Source organism: Alosa alosa, chromosome 1, assembly GCF_017589495.1.
Source record: "Alosa alosa isolate M-15738 ecotype Scorff River chromosome 1, AALO_Geno_1.1, whole genome shotgun sequence".
Taxonomy (NCBI): domain Eukaryota; kingdom Metazoa; phylum Chordata; class Actinopteri; order Clupeiformes; family Clupeidae; genus Alosa; species Alosa alosa.
Window position 1 is genome coordinate 21,518,003 of NC_063189.1, and position 20,392 is coordinate 21,538,394.

The 20,392-nt window shown below is 46.5% G+C and overlaps 1 protein-coding gene across 2 annotated transcripts in view; it reads right to left on the reverse strand.

Moving 5' to 3' along the window:
• sh3gl2a (SH3 domain containing GRB2 like 2a, endophilin A1) overlaps positions 1-20,111 on the reverse strand; it is a 31,700-nt gene extending 11,589 nt beyond the window's left edge. The window contains exon 1 of one of the 2 annotated variants that reach the window (XM_048259525.1): positions 19,895-20,111. In XM_048259525.1, the coding sequence (XP_048115482.1) occupies positions 19,895-19,939 (45 nt within the window). In that variant the 5' untranslated portion in view covers positions 19,940-20,111. The remainder of the gene's footprint in view (positions 1-19,894) is intronic. The other variant, XM_048259520.1, reaches the window with a different exon arrangement.
• Between the last annotated feature and the right edge of the window lie 281 nt (positions 20,112-20,392).

Genomic DNA, 20,392 nt, shown 5'->3' on the forward strand with positions numbered 1-20,392 from the left:
CATGAGCGTTAGGATCTATTTGTATGGAGGTAAGGAGAGATGAGACTGTTGCGCCCTCTGGTGCCCTAAAACATGGAGGCTAGAGGAAGGGTCGTGGACACAGCTGACCCCATGTGACCCTGGGCTGATTCAGGTCTGTTTGCGTCAGCTCAACCCAAAATACTGAAGACAGGAGCCTTTTTCCATAATGAGGGGATCCAAGCATGCGCGTCATTAACCATACCAAGGGTGCACACACGCACGATTTTTCCCTCATCCAAAAACAAGAACAAACACACACTTAAAGGTATACACACTGACACACACACACACACACACACACGGTGCTGCACTGACTCATGCCCCCTATGGGCAGAAGGTAGAAGCTTTCTTTAAACACATAGAGCAGCTGTGAGGAAACCCAGCACAAAAGCAGAGAGCAGAGTGCATCATCACTAGTCAGGGCAGAGCGTGTCTTCTGAGAGGCTCAGGTACACAGCCTTAATCAATACCTGCTCATGCAGTCAGAGACCACAGGAGGTTAGAAGAGCAAAATGTTAATGCTATTCAATTCCCTCCGCCCCAGGTTTACATATGTATGAGTCGGTGACACAGACAACTCCAAAATACACTGTTATTGCCATGCTTAAGATTCTAGATGTTACAATTATTGGGCTGAATCAACATTCATCTTTATCTATTGTGTACAACAATACACTCGTATAGGCAAGCTACATAGATAGCTTCACAATACCGAGTCGCTGCTAGTTCTAATGAAATTGCCTTTCTTTAAAATTAGGTTTAATCCTTACATATCAATGCACTGAATCAGCATTCATCCTGATGACTTATGCACTCTACAGTAATCCTGTATCAGAGTGTGTCTTGGCTGTCCTCTAGGGTGAGTTTATGTGGTATAAAAGTGATTGAGCTCATAATTCATCTGCAGATTCACTGAGGAAGTGCAGGTCTTTCAACCCCTACAAGATTAAGTGATGTCAGCAAAAGGGCTCGTAAACCTCCTCTGACAGTCGTCGTGTGAAAACAACATCTAATTTCAATCCTGGAAACCATGGAGACATACTGCTGCCTCTGGGCTGGAGATCAATATTAATTAAGGCTCATCTCTGTGACGAGTGCGGTCACTGGCCCATGACCTTTCAAGGTGTCAGCCTGTGAGTGGGGGTGGGGTGAAATGCACAAGCTCTGCAGGGAGACGATGTCAGAACACACAGTCTACAGCCCTCCAGTACTGGCTTCCTCTCATTGTCTGCTTCTGCACACAACACAAACACCCCCCGAGATTGACAGCCATCACGACTCTGACACACACAAGCCCACGCCGACTGACGCCTCACACACGACGCTCCTCTACGCTCTCTGAGGTGGAAAAGCCGGAGTTTTAAAAAAAAAAAAAAAAAAAAAAACGTCACACATTACCTCGGAGGCCCCGACAGCACCGGGCACGCCACCAACAAACAGCCTGCTGTTATGAGGAGAGGAGCTGCTCGCCGGGTGCTTGGACAAAAATATACAAGCCATCAGATTACTCCAGCGGGCAAGGCTGAAGCCGAGGTTAGGAGAAAAGGGATAAATCCTCGGAGGCCTTTGCCCCGAGCCAGACACCCTCTTAAGCCTGCTAATGGAGCGACAGACAAACTTCCTGGATCAGAGCCACACCATTGGGTGCGGGCCCCAGGCCTCTTAGAGCAGATCAACAATGGGGAATACATGCATGTAATTAGCAGCTTGCGCATGCAGCCACAAAATGGCTGCCTGTTTCGGTTAAGGGCCTCAGTTCCTGAAAGCATCATCATCAACAAACACACATGAGAAGAAAATAGGGAGAGTGTGAATGTTGTCTTTCAATCAGCCTTTCCAACGACTTGGTTTTCTTTGAAATGCATGACTTCAACCAGACAGAGAAGCCTGTCACAGATCAAGCACAGAAGCGTTCCTCTGCTCACCTCTTCCTATGAAACCTTCCAGGACTTTTAATGAGCTTAGTAAGGGCAAGAGAGCAGTGTTTCCTCCTCAGAGTCCTGTGGATTTAAAGTTTTTAGTTTAAGGTATTTAATACAGGGCCAATTAAACATCACAGTCTCTCATTACATCACACCAAGCATAGTTTGGTGCATGAGATGTTGGTCATGCCAGAAGAGCATATTAATCAGATTCCGGAGTTTAAGGAGAGGCACAGAGATTTGTCTCTGAAGAAGGCGCAGATCGTCTGTCAGAGCTCTCTTTCATTCTCTCCCCCTTTCTCTCTCTCACTTTCTCATTCTATTTCTCATTCTCTAAATCTAAATCTGAACTGGCTGACAGAAATCAATATAGATCTTCACACAGATGTGACCTCTATCTTGACCATCCATCCTCCCCTCTGTCCTTCACACATGCATAAACACAGACACAGACACACACACACACACACACACACACACTCTCCCTTGTTGCTCTGCCTACATGTCTCCATTGTCCCATAAGCCTGCAGGCTGTAGGCCCAGACAGTCTGGGGTGTGGGGCTGGGTCTGGGTGGAGGGGCAGAGGGAGGGACATGGAGAGGAAGGAAGAGGCAGGGTGGTGTGTGTGTGTGTGGGCAAGGCCCAGGGCGGAAGTGCATCACATGCAGCCCAATGTGAGGGGGCACGGAGCGTGGGAACACGTGGAGGACACTGCTGCTGTGGAGAGCACCCCCATCCCCCCTCCCCCTACGGCCCTAATCCCATGGACGGTCACATCAGGCTCTACTTTAAATACCGCCCTGAGCCCTCCTCAGCGCGCACACGGACGGATTAAAACAACAGCGGCGATTAGCGGGTTATAAACAGGATGGGCACAGAGGGGGTGGGGGAGGGGAAGGAGGGGTGACTTCCTGCAGGCTCTTCCTCCTTTGACCTGAGAGGATGAGGTGATGTTGTGTGTGGGAGGAGAGGGTGGCCTGCCCTGCCCATTACCTCCTAAACTCACACCGACACCAACACACACCTAAGCTCACACCCTCTCCAATTCAAACAGCCCGAGCGTGGTGTGTGTGTGTGTGAAAGGGGTGCTTATATAAGGATGCCCAGAAGTCGGGTTCTCTCTGTGCTCTCTGTGGCTCGGTCTCCCTCTCTGCCCGTCTGTTTTGTTAATGGGGGTGATACAAGGTCGTGGGGAGGCCTCCCTCTGTCCAGAGCCAAACGTTCGGGCAGGACAGGAGTGTGTGCACAGTGCACAGTGACTCAGCAGAAAAGGGCTGCACACTGATCTGGGTACAGCCACAGACACTCACAAGGGCATCTCAAGGACTCCACGCTCCAAAAGTTCTGTTAATGACTTTAATCTTTGTCTTTACAGTACATTCTGAAAACTATCCATCAGATTATTCTACAGCTAAAAGGTAAATACTCTTCAAGGACTGGCCACTTCCACCGTCATCCCAAACAGTATTGACATAAATGAGAGAATTAGATTAGACCTCAGATCGGGTTAGCTCGCCAGCACTTACAGGTAGAACACAACGTAGCACCACTTTCCAAGATTTACAAGGGTATGACATTTCAGGCCTGTTTGCATCACCTACATCATACATCTCGCACTGAGACAAATCAGTGGCTTGGGGGAGAATTGTCCATGAAATTGATTCTGGCCACGAGAAAGCCCTTGAGAGAACTTTTTCTGAAGGGCGTTTTTAACCAAACCTTAAAATAGACTGAAGCAACGAAGCCACTCAGATGGACCCCAGGGCGACTCATCCCCCCCTTCCAAGGCGTCTCCCAGGGAGACTGGCAGCTGCTACGTCACTGCCGTGGCGATCTGATTTGTAAGCCTCGCATAGTTGTTATGTAACCACGGGATGAGTCTCTGTACCGGCATGTGTGCACATTCCTCCAAAGCCATGTGCCAGGAGAGAGAGAGATAGAGAGAGAGAGAGACAGGGAGAGAGAGAGAGAGAGGGAGAGAGAGAGGGAGGGAGAGATAAAGAGCACCAGATGGCAGATAGAGTGCTGGAGGAGAGAGGACACACTGAGATCCAGATGCAGTGGGACGCACTGCTATGTTCTTCCTCCCAGAAGAGAAAAGAGATGATGCATGCGTGCGTGCAAAGGTACACACCACACACACAGACACACACCACACACACAGACACACACCACACACACACACACACACACACCACACACACACAGACACACACACCACACACACACACACACACACCACACACACACACACACACCACACACACACACACACACACACACACACACACACACACACACACACACACACACACCACACACACACACACACACACACACCACACACACACAGACCACCAACATTTCTTTTCTCTTTTTTCTCTTTCCAGTCATTTCATACACTGTCACAATACAATTCTATACAAGGACTGCATTAGACTTCGGACCCCTGATAGAATATGAATGGTGTGAATCCACCATAGAGGCAATAACATACTATAACTAAGCCATTTATTCCCATTTATTTACCACATTAACCACATCAAGGATGCCTACCAACAAATAAGCTAGCATAACACTATAAAATAAAAACTGCTTCACATTAGTTTGATAAAAATAAAGTTACAAAACGAGTCTACCCAGAATTGGATTACAGCACTGCAGAGGACACAAATTAGCACCAAATGGTTTCAGCTGCCAATGACTTGACAGAATCTACCACATGATTAGTCTCATCATTGCTGACTGAACGTGGGCGTCAGCGCTGGCCCTCTGATGGCTGACCAGAGCAAGGGCTGGGAGAGTGCGCCGCGGTGTCGTCCCAGCCTGTGTGCTCATCTCAGCTCACGTGTGTGCTGTATTAATAAGGCTGCGGTGAGCAGGGCTCTGGTCAGACCTGCGCTACATGCTGATCGCCATGTTTTTCCATCTCCCTCAGCACTGCGCCTCATTAACATGGAACAGACTGATCCCAGCAAGAGGAAAAAAAAAACACAGGCTGAGTGGAAACACTGCAGGTGAGAACGGCAAAACAGATTCACTCATTTTTTTCCACCTCTTCTCCCTCTCTCTTTCATCCCCTCCCTGTCCAGGCAGTCGAGGTGTCAGCTGTCCCAGGGGAGCTCCGTAAAGGACGGTTCTGGGCCAGCCTTGTGGCAGCAGTAGGATCGGCTGGCTGATGAGTACGTTTGAGACCTCTTCTCGTACGAGCCGCTTTTGGCCTGTTTTTGTTTCATGTGACAGTGGTGATGGTGGCTCATGGAAGCAGAGGTGCGGAGAGATGGGCTCACCAGCAGCCATTTCCATTTCAAAAGCTCTAAATAACCGGATAATGGCAGGGATTGGAGTGGGAGCCCCGACATCTTCTAACACAGGGACAGTCAAGCGGCTCTATTGTCACTGAAGGTTTATCTCCCATTCCTATGGGGGCCATTGCAAGACCGGGGCTGGTATTACCTCAGTGAGGGGGCTCAAGCCAATAACGTCCTAGAGCTCATTGAGCGGGAAAATGGGCCGGGGGGAATGACATGGCTATGCATTAGTGTAAATCTCTCTCTACATTTATATAAATATACAAACCCTTTGGGCTCCGATTTCATCAACTAAAGATCCACACGCTGATAGATTGTGCAAAAATAATTGCTAAATGTGCACTTTAAACATCCACATTGAGCTAATTCATTTACATCGAAATTGCATTAGCTGAGAGCTTTTTTCCTGTGCCATAGTAATTACAGAGAGCAGGGAGGCAGGAGAGATCTAATGATCATTCGGACGGGCCTCTGACCAGGCCCCATTATTCACAGAGCGCCTGTCATATGACTGCGGGTCCCGTAGGGCTCATTAGTGTGCCAGTCCACAGCCATGTAGAGCACTGTCTGCAAGTGCTCACAGACCCCTGATGAGACACACTGATCTGTTGTGCAACACTATGTGCCACAATGCAGGCGTGTAATGCAGCTCGTTATCACACTTAATTATGTAATGCTTCACAGCTGAGCAAGTTAGTGTACACATTTATTGTGGCAGTAAAGTGCACAGCGGTAGACTTCAGGTGAAATATCTCACCTTAAGGTGGAGAAACACTAAGAGGTTTGATTTTCCACAGTCATTGCTGTAGGTGTAGGTCAGATAAACACCTTGAAACACTGGAAATTATAGTAACATATGTTTGTGATTAAGGATGGATAGATAGATAGATAGATATATAGATAGATAGATAGATAGATAGATAGATAGATAGATAGATACTTCAGAAGGACAGTAAAAGATACTAAATAAATCAAGGATCCACATGAATGTACTAAGGATGTATAAGCATGAGGCGCTTAGTGAGGTACGTGATGATGAGGTACATATGTATTAATAATGTATATCAAATGGCAAAAATACCTACTCCTGTGGCTTCACAGTCAATGTTAACCTAGTGGAAAACTGTCCTGATAAATTTGGTAGGACGGGAATAGTGAATTGAGGATTGCCGTTACTGGGAATCCCCCGGATTAGAAATGTTCCCGAGGTTAAACAGGGTCACCACATATGCAAAGGTTCTAGGAAAGCTTCTAGCTTCAGGATGCTAGCAACCAGCTTCCCTAGTGTTTTATAATTGTGTGTGTGTGTGTGTGTGTGTTTGTTTGTATGTGATTATGAAAGTCATACTTCCCTTGTCCTTTCTGTGGACTCCACAGGGTTGGGAAGGACCTCGCCCTAGTGCTCTAATCACGTCCTGGGGGGCAATACTAGGTCACATGGATAAGGCCTTAAAGAGAAGACTCAGACAACACACACTCATATCCTTTGAGAACCAAACCAAGACCCTAAATTGATAAAAAAAACCTCATAGAACGTCTCGTCATTAAGAGGACCAGAGGGCCAGCGCCAACACAACTGTCCTATCCTGCCCTGTGTTGTGCTGCATCTTAAACAGAGCGCTCCGTTTAATCCCTGACAGATGAGAAGCACCCTGGAGCTGTCACATACAGTCTGACATTTAAATATGTAGATCTGCCGTGAAATACTGTGTGAAACACCTGTGGAACACAGGCACAGGTGTTTAAAGGAATTTGAAATTTGAAATGAAGATTCAAAAGCAAAGAGCAGAATGATAACCATGCCTCTCAGAAAAAGAGCTTAAAGTACAACTTCTAGGTGTCAATTCAGGCCTTCCAAAAACTAATTATGCAAATCTACGGAATGAATATGAACCATCATCAAAAGCTGACATCCTGGCAGAGTATGCTACACACCAACATTAGATAATAACCACAGATTAGACCTCAAAAAGCGCATTAAAGAACTGACAGGACAAACAAAAATAAGACTAATGTGTTTTGGTTTCCTATGCATCAAAATGTGGGTAAAGAATATCATTCAGCTCAGGGGAAAGGCAGAGATGATTCCTGAATAAAGATCGATACAGTAGCACAACAAATTCCCCACGGGGCGTGGAGCTGTACACCCCCCAGACATTCAATCAGACACGCTGCACCTGCACCAGACAAATGGGACATGTGAAACTAGATAATACACAAGAGGTATTTGAGTGTGTGTGTGTGTGTGTGAGAGAGTGAGAGAGAGAGAAAGAGAGATTGTGGGTGGGTGTTATCTTTAGACTTGGGTCTAATCATTAAAATTTCCTTGAATTTAATGAGGCCATGCAGAGCTCGGAATTGCAGCAGCACTAGCAAATGAGAAGAGGGTCAGTACTGTGAGACTAGATATACAGCTGGAGTACAGAAACAGGGTGAAAAAGTATAATACAAATGAAATGACAGAAGACAACCAAGCCTGCTCATACGGTGTGCTGCATCACTGCATGGTCAGACGCAGAAGAAGAAGAGGGGGGGGGGGTGTCAAGACATTGGGCCAAGCATCAGCACCATGACCCAATCTGGTCCACTCCTACTGAATGAATGGGCTGTGCTGATAAGACACTGACAGCTTCCTCAAGGCACATCATTCTGGCCAGTCAGACAGAATCTGGACCGGTGCCCTGGGCACCAGCGCAGGCTAGGCGCCAGGCCATCTCAGGACGCATCCTGGAGTGGTGGCCAAGCCTCCGGTACCAGATCAGCAGCGAGGGCTTGGGAACTCATTTGGTGTGGCGAGACCGAGCTGCTGCACGCACTCGACTCCAGCGTGTGCAAGACTAGCTGGCTGGATGTGCGCCGCTGGAGGAGGCCACTGGAGAAGGGCATCAATTATGTAGTGGGCCTGCTCAGAACACACACACACACACACACACACACACACACACACACACACACACACACACACACACACACACACAGCCAGCCGAGCATCTGCAGCCTCTCCAAATGCAGCACGCACCGTTGCCATACCAACACAGGGCCATCTTACTGCCGCCTGGAGCTTCCACGTCCCCCCACTCTCCTCCCAGCTGCTCCCCTGCATGGCTGCTGGGAGTCCCCTCAGACTCAGGAGGGATGAGGGGGCAACAGCACTGCAGCAGACACATTTCGTATGCAGGCAGGCAAGCAGGCAGACAGACAGGTGCGGTTCAGCCAGTGATTTGGGGTAGTGTCTACTTAAATGAGATTTTCCCTAATCCTGCTCGTCTTAATCCATACCTCCTCAGGGTCCACATACTGTGTGTGCATCTGTGTGCATGTTTGTGTTTAAAGGGAGGTGTTTTTTCAATAGTCCCTATACACGGCTTTCCCGTTTACCAACAAAACTAGACGCGCGCGCAGCCGTGGGCCAGAAGACGCTTGGTGGCCGTCCACAATGTTATAAACAACCTAAATAGTCGGCTGCTGTAAACTACAATCGGAATTTTTTGTATACCCCTGTTGTCTCAATGATGATAACATCTCATTTTAGGCTATATTTCAGAGTTTGCCGTTCATTTGCATTATTAATATAACATCGTATTGTCATTTTTGGCAAAGACATGCATTCCTTTAGGGATATTGAACATGTTGAACATTCTCTAACCATCGTGATTTCGAATTGGTGCAGTTTTCAGCAACTAATTTTATTCTTTTCATGGAGAGCATAGACCTCCGTAACTTCCGTATCCATCCAACTTCCGGTTGTCAAATGTCTATGGGAAATAACATGGCGTTTCGAAAGATCGTACCTGTCAAACTCTGTAGGTGACAAAGTAGAAACAGCTGGTGGGCCGATTGGCCTACACACTTCTGCCATCTAGTTTCCACTGGATTTTTTGATTGTCGGTGCCGTTTAAGTAGTAAATGATTATTACTGCTAATCGGGAGCTAGTTCCGATGTACGCGGGTGGAGGAGGGCGTTAGATCTTGCTCACAACCATAGACAGTAAACCAGTCACAACCTAACGTGATGGTCATTTTCACGTGTGATTCATGCGTGGTTTCAGTGGTCTATAAATGTAAATCGTTTGCAAGGTTCAGCCTCTTTTCAACATAACTTAACTTTGGTTTGACTGTGCGAGTTTGTTGGCTGTTATTGAGATTTTTGAAAAAGAAATAAATTGCTGACGAAGACACTAAAGACATGACGAGATGAGATTTTTTTTCACGAATAATAGATAATGATAAGCAGACTAGGAATCAGAGGCTGAATCGTATTGAGTCGATAGCTTTATTTTGCATGACCTTGATCAGAACAGTAACGTTTTCAGAATGTATTAACAACCTATCAAACATGATGATTTCACGCAGGGTTAGTGCCACCTCCGTAGACAGGCTCTGGTGTCACGAACTCCATTTCGGTGAAGACAAACTATGAAACATTGCCGTTGCTATGCAACCTTGACTGGGGGAGTCGCGGCGTCTGAAGCGTGCGTTAGCTTAGTGCTTCTTACTGATATATTTCTTACTTTAACGGCACCGCAAATCAAAAAACCCAGTGGAAACTAGATGGCAGAAGTGTGTAGGCCAATCGGCCCACCATTTTTTTCTACTTCGCCACCTACAGATGTTTTACCGGTATGATATTTCGAAACGCCATGTTATTTCCCATAGACATTCGACGCCCGGAAGTTGGGTGGACACTGCTGTTTTGGAGGCGGGACTTATTCAGGAGAGGTCTATTGCTCTATGCTGTTTTATGGTGCTTTCTGCCTCTTTGCGCACGCATGTTTTCGTGACGTTGCATAGAAATCCATGTATTAGGGGTGTCACGATTCTCCATTTTTATTATTACTGCATTACTTATATGTTATTTACTTTTTTGCCTTTTCCTATTCTGTTTCGGGGGGGCTTTTATTTTGAACCGCTTTTTATTTTGAAACTGTTCCAACTGCCAGGTTGTAATGTAAACAGAACAAACATTAAACAGAGATGTGAACATAGTAAAATGAAACAACACAGAATGATAATTTGATTGTTTCAGCACACTCCTAACCCATGGTTAGTGTTCATGGAATATGTACTTATATGAACAATGTGCATTTTAAGCCTTAAAGTAATTTTGGACCGTAACTAGATCATCTTTTCACTTGCTAAGTTGAGTAGGCTAAGTTAGTGTTAATTGACGTGAATGAACAACAAAATACTTCCACACCAGTGATTTCAGAGTAGCAAGAGGGGCTCTTTCCCGAAGTGTGCGTGTGTGTGTGTGTGTGTGTGTGTGTGTGTAACATGGGTGAGGGACTTTCGTGTACAGAAAAAGGGATGGGTATTTATAGGCGTACCGAAAGGAGATGCATTTTGTTAGACTGCGACTTCACTGAAATGTCCATGGATAAGATGTGCATATTAAGATATTATTTCCCAGCATGCTTGGCTCATGTGAGCCACATATCCCAAAACGTGCACCTCAAATGTTCTCACTGTGACTGATCCTGAATCAGATCAGAAGCTGGAGAAGAGCATGCTTGACAAGTAGCAAGTCCAACAGGCCTAGTAGTCTGACCGTACCAGCACATTCTAGGACAAAAGTAACCACATTATACTGAATGAGCCATGCCAAGAATGCAACCCCCCTATGAGAGACATTTACTAACTCTGAGTATTAAGGTGCACTTCATCTCTGGGTGATTTCTGGTGGAGGGGAAGACGTCTCCAGGGAGAACACAACGGTCATAGTTTTGCAACTGCAGGGAGCTCTAATTACATATTTTAACAGATCACCACTGCTAATCCAAGGCCCTGAACAAGTTGGGTCTCCTGTTCAAATGTTCAACTCACTGATTGCCTCTCTCAGGGGAGAAGGGCGTGTGAGTTAGTGAGTAGCCCAGCTGGGCGGAAATGGCATGCTTGGCCATGGCAGGACTGAGTCATCACTCGGATGGCACCCATGCCTGCCCAGCATCCCGCTACCAGCCCTGTTGTTTCCATGGCCACCTGTCATTAGCTGGGCATGCTGTCGCTTCTCTGACAGGCTAATCGTGAGCTTTCTTCACCAGCTCCAGAGTGTAGTCTGTTTGGGAGAACCCAGCTGTTTGCTGGTCCTGTTCCACACACACACACACACACACACACACACACACACATACACACACACACACACACACACACACACACACACACACACACACGCGGACACACATGCACACACACACACACACACACACACACACACACACACACACACACACACACGCACGCGTGCAATCTATATGATATACCGTATAAGGGCAGTAAACTGTAAATGCTATTCCGGGCTGAGCCAAAGCCTGTCCACATGGGCCTGAGCTCAGCCCTGGCTCAGCCAACCCAGTTGACCTGTCCCCAAATCTGGGCACTGTCCCCATCTGTCCTGTCCTCCCCCGCCTAGATGTACTGTTACTCCCCAGCCATCCTCGGAGGCTGCCAGGGCTCCCTGCAGTGGGTGATGCCCGGAATGACTAATGGGACGGAGCTGAATAAAACATCCCGGAGTTTGCAGTGAACAGGTTCAGACGCACAGCCTGCGCTGAGCAATCTGATCACAGCCATCTGCAACATCTCCCTGTGGTGTTATCTGAGATAGATAGAGAGAGAGAGAGAGAGAGAGAGAGAGAGATAGATAAGGAGAATAACAGGGAGATTAGGAGAAAAAAGGAAAGGTGAGAAAGAGAAAGTCAGAGACTTAGAGAAAGAGAGAGACTTAGAAAGAGAGAGGGAGAGAAAAAGAGACAGAAAGAGACAGACTTAGAGAAAGAGGGAGAGAGGGAAATAGAGAGACTTAGAGAAGGAGAGAGAGAGAAAGAGATAGAGAAGAGTGGGAGATCAAAGGGAAGGTAGAGAGCAATGCATGGCGGCATGACAAGCCTCCCTGTGTGCCCAGGGTGACATGGGATATGAGAAGTGAAGAGCTGCCAAGCTTACCCCGAAACTCACAATACACACTCGCCTTTCACAACACACCCAGACACACTTAGACTAGTGTGTCTGTGCAGATAAATGTAATGTGGAACAGGAACAGCTCAAACCATGTTATCCCCACCTGAAGGCCGTAGAATCATAATAGTTTGGAGTGGTGTCAACAATAAACTCTCCAACAATGCACAGTGGCACACATATGCACTAGGCGTACAAGACTTCACTGGCATAGAAATAGACCTTAGAGTCTGGAAATGTGGGGCTGCTATGACTGTGGAGATGTGGACGCTCTCTCCCTCCCTGTCTGTAAAATGTAGTCTCACAGAAGAGAGCAGAGCTTGCGTTGGTCCCCAGACACTCATTGTAAATGTAAACTGAAGGAGTGTTGAACACTAAACTCCTCTGAGCACACACACACAAAGCACACACACCAGAGAGTCTGGTCCAGCGGTGCCATCAGTGAGAAATCTACTGGTGGGTTTAATGGCTCGCACCAATCAGCTTAATGTGCTCCGATGGACCCATCTGACGGACAGACACAGACGGAGAGCCACATCTTACTTAATGACACAGGCTCTAGGTGCTCCAAATCCCCCGACTAGTATGACTGCACAAGCAGAAGCCACAACTCTTCATTTCATGTTGGAGCAGCGAAGAGCTTGAGGCGATGGAAAAGTCATCATTACCCGAGAGACACTTAAGGTTCAGGTAGACTACAATATATGTATTACTTCAGGTAGACTACAAAAAATGTATTACAGCATGCCAAGGCATATTAGTAGCAAGCAATAACAAATGAAAAAACAAGTTTCATTACTGCAGCAGGATACAGTCGTTAGAGTTTCTGTCAATCTCCCCACTTCTCCAATTCTCAACTGATCTGTCTGTCTGCCTCTCTGTCATGCACACACTCTTTCCCTACCTCAAATGCCTACACAAACACACACACACACACACACACACACACAAACTGTGTGACTACAGCTCAAAATAACACAGTTAATGTAGTGTAGTTTGCTGCACAGAGAATATTTTTACAGCACTAATGCAGGTTTGAGTGTGTGAGTTATTTTTCAGTAGCCAATAGTGGTGTCTAAAGACTGTTTGCAGTGGCTTGTAGTGTGCAGACTGTGTTAGTGAGTGTTTGTATATATGGTCCTGATTCCTGCATTTTATTTTCTCCCCCATCTGATCAAAGCAAGGAACTGCAATGCAGTCTTCCCAGCTTCCAGCATGACTCATAAACACTCTGTCTCTCTCTTTCTCTCTCTAACACACACTCTTTGCCCTGGGGCCTTATAGGCATCAGCCGGATCTGTGAAGCTACCTCCTGCCAGCAGCACAGACACAAACAATAAGCATGCGCAAGCACGCACACACACACATGTTTGCGCACACATACACTCTCTCTCTCTCCACACTGCAACACTCACGCAAAAATAACCCTCCCTGATGGACTGTGCCTCAACACTGCATCTCTAAAGGGAACCCTCAGCATCACTCTGAAGCCCCCATGAACACCCGGCCCTGAATATGCACCATGATATGCGTGGCAACACAGACAAAGAGCCCCAACCCAGCTAGCATCTAACCCAGCTAGCATCTAGGAAACCTTTCTGTCCTGTACGTCCACTTCCCGTCCCTCCCGGTGCACCAGCTGACCTGGGTAGTGATGCAACAGTGACGTAATAGGCTTGCACACACATCTGTGACGCACACCTACACTGAGTCCTGACACACCACTTCACACGCAACACAAGCTTAAGGTCTTGATGACACAGCATGTGTGTTGAATGTGTGTGTGTGTGTGTATGTGTGGGTGCTGTTCACTGAGAGTCAGTGTTAATCAATATGTACAACAATAGACAGCTATTGACTAGCTATTAACATCTCTTTCCTGATTTTTCTTGTTTCCACAAAGGTAACAACCATTAGGCTGTATGTGACAGGCTTTCTGTTTGCTTGTCCTTGTTTCCCAGCAGTCAGTCAACCAAACGTGCTGACAGAGTGACGCAGCATAAACACGGATTGATTTAGGGCCTGTCCACACGGAGACGCTTTTTAGGTTAAACGCAGAGGTTTTGCTTCGCCTTGGCCGAAGGCCCAAACGAATCCTGTAAACGCACTGCCCGAAACCCGACTTTTCTGAAACCTGGTCCCAGAGTGGGAGAAATCTGAAACCGTAGCCTGTTTGAGTTCGCTTTAGACAGCTTAAACCGCGCACATCCTGCTTGGCATTGTCGATGATGTCATCGCCACACCTCAGCTGCCCTGGACTTGCACTTATAGTATTGCCTAACAATACTAGTTTTCATACATGACATTACCTACGATTACACTCCCGTTAAGATAAATATCACAACTGATGCTGCGCAGCCATAGCTTATGACTTGGTGGACTGAACACTGTTTTCCCGGTGTTTTTATGCATTCTAGCTACTGTCAGTGGCGAGAGAACTTAAGTTATTAGGAAAGTCGCGGTGTAAGTTTAGGCTACATTAATTTGTGCGTAGTGCCAGTGTCATTCATTTATTTTACATGTCTAACGGCTCCCACACACAGCTGCGTGCATCGCGTTGCTGGAGACGCATCCCATTCACTTTAAATGGGCTCACGTGATCCGTTGCCGAACTGAATTGTGGGTCCGTCGGCAAGGCTTTTTTCTCCGCTGCTCGCGTTGAGGAGTTCAGCTGTTGCTGCACCGACAGGCGCGCACCCGCCAATCAAGCCAATCTACGGACGGCACCAACCAATCACATTACGGTTTTACTTTAAGTCATTTGCATAGCTACCGTCGGGAACACCCACTGGAATGCGTTGACGGAACGCAGCTGTGTGTGGGAGCCGTTACAACATATATACATGCATTCACAGTCGAGCGAAATCAGATATAAGCATACAAAGACGCTTAGAACTCACGTTAAGCCGATGGTAGCACACTGAATGCGAATGCACGATTTGATGCAGGCAAAAGTATTGACTGTTACTAACGAAGGTTTTATAGCAATATTATAAATGTGGCGACAGAATAACCTAGAACTTGGGTAAGCCTTGCGTTTAGTAGCCTAATTGCGGTGATAGCCAAAACTAATGTGAATCACGGACTATCCTACAACCAAAGAAAGTAAAGGTGATTAGTAGGCCTACCTTCGTTAGCCAAATAAAGCACAGGACTGCACCCTTCACAAACAGTAAAATAAAGTTTATTAGTTTTACAGTTGGCTACAGTTGAGAGTTCACCATCAGTCCACACAAACAATTCTGGTTTCCTTGCACTAGCCATTTCGCCGTAGCCTATTCTGTCTGTTTTTAAAGCATCGCTTTGCAAGTTTTGGTAAATTTCTGTAAAGACACAGTGCCACCTATAGGCCTGGGGTATGAAGTAACGCGGTTGAGTCGTGTTGAGATGGATCCGTTTGGACGCAAATATTCTTGATACGGTTCCAGGGAAGACGGAGGAAAAAAAGATCGGTTTGGTACATGTGGACTAGGCCTTAGTCTGATGTATTTTACTTGGAAAGAGAAAGTAAGTATTCATACTGCAATAAGAAAGTGACCAATAAAATGTCTCTACCTCTGATTGTCCTGGGGCTTTTTGATGGACAGCTACACAAGCCAATGAGGTCACCTGAAAACGCCAGCTATCACGTTGCCATGAAGTCATCATCAACAGCAACAGAAGAATAGCTGCTGAGTTCACTTTAGCAGGTCCAGAACTCAGAGATGATGAGCTGATCAGGGCTGGAAGGGCTTCAGCACCACAGAGGAGGAATTTACAACAGCTACAGACACAGACACCCAACTCCATTTTTGACATGTCAGAGACATGAGACAATGACATATTGCAGACAATACTGCAATTGCAAGAATACTTCACACCACACCATGACAAAATAAAATGGCCAATATGTGCACAGTAAACACACTGTTATTTCCACTATGATTGATATGTCCTACAGAAACTTTGTAGATATGAGGTCACTGACCAGCGAAATAAACTGCTGAGCAAGTGACAAAAAGAGGAAGATAACAGAAGAGTGAAACAGAGGAGAGGAGAGGAGAAAAGCGGTTGACAGGAAGAGCAGTGAACTGTGAGGTAAAGGAGACCATTTGATTCCTCTGCAGACAGAACGCACCAGAGGGACAGGGTTAAAGATGGAAAAGACAACAGAGAGAGATTAAAGTCCATGTTCACTTTTTTATCGCAGTATTAGATTTACGAGAGGGGACCTCATGCCACAGTAAAGTCACTGCACCACTCAAGCAGGGTAGTGTTTTATATCACAATGCTAAAAAAGTTCTGTACTTTGTTCCGTATGGCATCTACAGCTCTCTGAAAAAGGGGCAGGCGCCTACTGCTGAAAGCCTTTGTAAATATGTGACAATCCAGACTCCACTGATAAAATATGGAGAAAATGCCCTTTCTTATCTCGTTCCATCAGAGCTGTGGTTAGAAGCCAAGCTATTAACCCCCACTACATAATGCATTATTAAGTCAGTGGGGACATTTCTCCAGTCAGATTAATCTGATTACGACCTGCAGGATGAATTTGTTGTCAATTCCAGACATTCAAGGAAAATGACATTGTGCTAGCAAAACAATCCTGTGTGGCTTTACTAATATGACATTTATATCGAAACTATCACTGAAGCGAATCTTACATTGCCCAAGGACGTAATCTCTTTCTCTCTCTGCTCCTCACTTTTTCAATGCCAGTTTGTTTCTTTGCTTCAGTGCTGTTGGCTATGGCTCCTTAACAATGTAAACAGACTGAACTGAAGGACCCCCTGTGGCACTGTGAAAACACAACATACCAGAAGTCGAATGCTATCTCTTCAATGGGAGCCTCCAGATCCTCAACATGTGCAATACAGAATCTACTGGTGTCAGCTAAATTGCCTTTGCTATGTCCCCTGTGCGTCCGGTCTTAATTCGGTGTAAGGGCCACTGCATAGATGCATGCTATATTTCATGTGAACCAGTAATTCTATCCTAGTACAGTGGGAGGAAGGCTTTGCATGACATGCGCTCTCACGTAACCAAATCCACATGCAAGGCAAAGCACTGGCGAAGGACTGCAGCGCAGAGCCCGTCAAAATGGCCTCCTCATGTGTGTGTGCTGCATGTTGTGGGAGACAGGCGCCTGCCTGCCGTTTGCAAAGCCATCTGTTTGCTACAGCACCTATGAGTCAGCCCGGCGCTCGGGGGGCAAAGTGCTCTGGTGATGCAAGGGCCCCCAATAGTGCTGGGCTCTTCATGGAAAGAGCCCAGCACTATTAACACACAGCAACAACGCGCCAGTTTGGGCCATTCCAATGCACTGTAATAAATCTACAATTAATCATTGACAGTCGACACATAAAACCAGCCTGTCTATGTGCCAAAGTCTGTGTTGTGGGAAGGAGGTGAGGAATGTTTGCGGTTTACGAATGCATCACTGCGGCCCTCCCATGTGCCCGGCAAGTTCCAGTATGGTGCAGGACGCAGAACGGCCATGGTGCCTGAGGAATGGGCTGTAATCGAAGGCACTCTGAGCTGGAGCAATGTACTGACCTTCATGGCCTCTGCCTTCTCAGTTAGCATGGCCGCCTTCTAATAAAGAACAGTGATTCACAGAAGAGACCCCATTGCCCTTGCTGGGGAGTGCATGTGTGAGGGACAGAGTGAGTGAGTGAGTGTGTGTGTGTGTGTGTAGGGTGACAAAGAGGGAGAGAAAGACAAAGAGAAAAAGAGACAAAGAGAAAAAGAGAAAGAGAGAAAGAGAGACAGAGAGAGAAAGAGAAAGAGAGAGACAGAGAGAGACAGAGAGAGAAGCGGGAAATGAGTCACAGAGAGAGATGGAGATACTTGTGCATTGTCACGCAAAGGTTGGACTTATGGCAGTGTTCCCCTGGTGGAGTCCTGCTCCGTAAAGCACATAATCACAAGCTTTTATGCCCCCCCCGCAGCACACTGGACATGCAGAGATTCAGAGGCCAGTCTAAGCAATCACATCACATCACAAGCACATAAGCCACTGAGCTCAGGGCACTCTGTGGCTGGAAGCTGCACGGGACGGGCCAATGGCCATGCCTGTGTGCATGTGAGACTTAGGTGCTACTGCCGCTCCATAATGTGGTTTTATTGCCCATCCCCCTTCGCCTTATGCTGTAGGATGGGGGTTTGGGGGAGTGGGATGTGGCAGTTGGGGGTGCAGAACAGTTGCCTGCACATTAATGGAGCAGACTTTAGAGCCGGAGGTCTGAGCTGGGCTAGATTAGAGCTCCTGAGATGGGGGACCCTTCTGTTTGCTCAAAGTATGTGTGCATGAAAACACACACACACACACACACACACACACAACACACAGCTTTCAGGGGAGGACAGCTTCATTGGTGACAGTAGCTCTGGAGCTGTCCATTAAATATATATAGCCTACAGATCTTCAACTGACTACAAGTGAGCAGCCATAGTCACCAATACAAAACACATAAAAGCACAGGATGAGCAATTGGAGAAAATGAAAGGCAATGACCATTTAAATACAGTGTAATTCCCACATTTTTAAACTGCACTGCTATGTGTATTTATGGAAGTCTCTATGCCATACTGCATGACCTCAAGATCTGAACCTGGCCTTTGAAGGGACATCTCTCCAGAGGGTCTAGCTGGGGTGGGCGGCAGGAGGCAGGCAGGGGACCAGTGACTCATCCTCCGTCCTGCTGTTCCACCCGGAGCTCGTGTGTCCTCTCCTACTCTCTCTCTAGGGGAGTGCACAGCTCGTGCTTATTTGCAGTCTGTTTAGTGAACCGGTGACTGAAACCACTTGGTTGCAGATCCGCGATTTTGTGGCCTGTCCACGTGAAGCAAGAAACACTTCAGAACAAAGATGTGCATTTATGACTAACGCATTATTTAATAATCAGATACGCAAAGAGCGGGGAGATGTTGGAAACCATAAACGCCTCACACAAAAACCGTTACAAAAATCCCACAAGACAGTCATGGCTGAAGATAGGATACTAGTCATGAATTATACTTGTACAATGTACTGTACATGGATTTTTGTGATTTAAAGGGCACCAAGGTCAGGGTAAGCAACCGTTAACAACCATCAACTAGGGCGCTCAGCACAATTACCTAACATCCCTATAATATGCAACTCACGCAGAATCCCTAATTAGAGATGAATCACTGGGACACCCTGTGTAGTGGACCTATACTTTCATAGGGCAGGCAGCCCCGTATTTTATACCGATACTATCACATACCACCCGGGAATGTCATCTGAAGGGGAGTCTGTCCACTGTCACATTTTCATACCGTCTGTCCAACGAACCGTGACGTTGTCCATTAAGCTTACGCGCAGGACAGTTTACGTTTTTTTATGCCTTTTTAATCTACATTCAATTAAATTCACTAGTTAGTACAATTCGTATTGACTGCAGAACTATAGGCCTATATTATCAAATGCTATGTTATGAAATGGTTTTAAATAGTAATCTCCACATAACGTGTAGATGAAAAATGTCCATCGATATACACAACAAAATGTATTTGCCCGTATACATGCGCATTTCGAGCAATATTTGCGCATAGGCTGCGGTTTACGTTATTCCGTATTGGCTGCATAGAGACCGGCGAATTCACTGCTGTACGAGGTGACGACTGCAACACAGCATACATCTCCATCTTCACTGTGCATCTTGCACTTGTGCTTACCTGAGTGGCTTTGTGGAATTGCTTCTTTAGTCCTGCTACTGACATGGCTCCGGCTGCTGTGTTACTCTACTCTGAGAATGGATCTGTATGTGGACCACAGTGGGGGCCGCTGTCCTAATGCGTGGTTCTAGTATCTGTCGAGGCAAACCCTACTCGTGCGTCTTAACTACTGGGGATTCCAGGCGCAGGGGCTGGCTCAAGCTATGTTAAGGCTATGGAATGTCAACTCGTATGCAGACACGCTAGTGACGTCGATTCAGTCGCTAGCCAGCCCTCTTAAAGGTGCAGTCGAAATAGTGTTTCGTGCCAAGGTCTTCTAAGGCATTTAGCGTAGATTCCCATCATCCTATTTTAACTTATAGCAGTGTGACGTTTAAAAGGAAGGTGCTAAAATTGGGAAACAGAGCATGCAACGGTGGAATGTCTGTTACGAACGGAAATTACGTCACGAAAAACAAGACATTTTGTTAGTTATTCTCACTTAGAATTTAGAGAGGA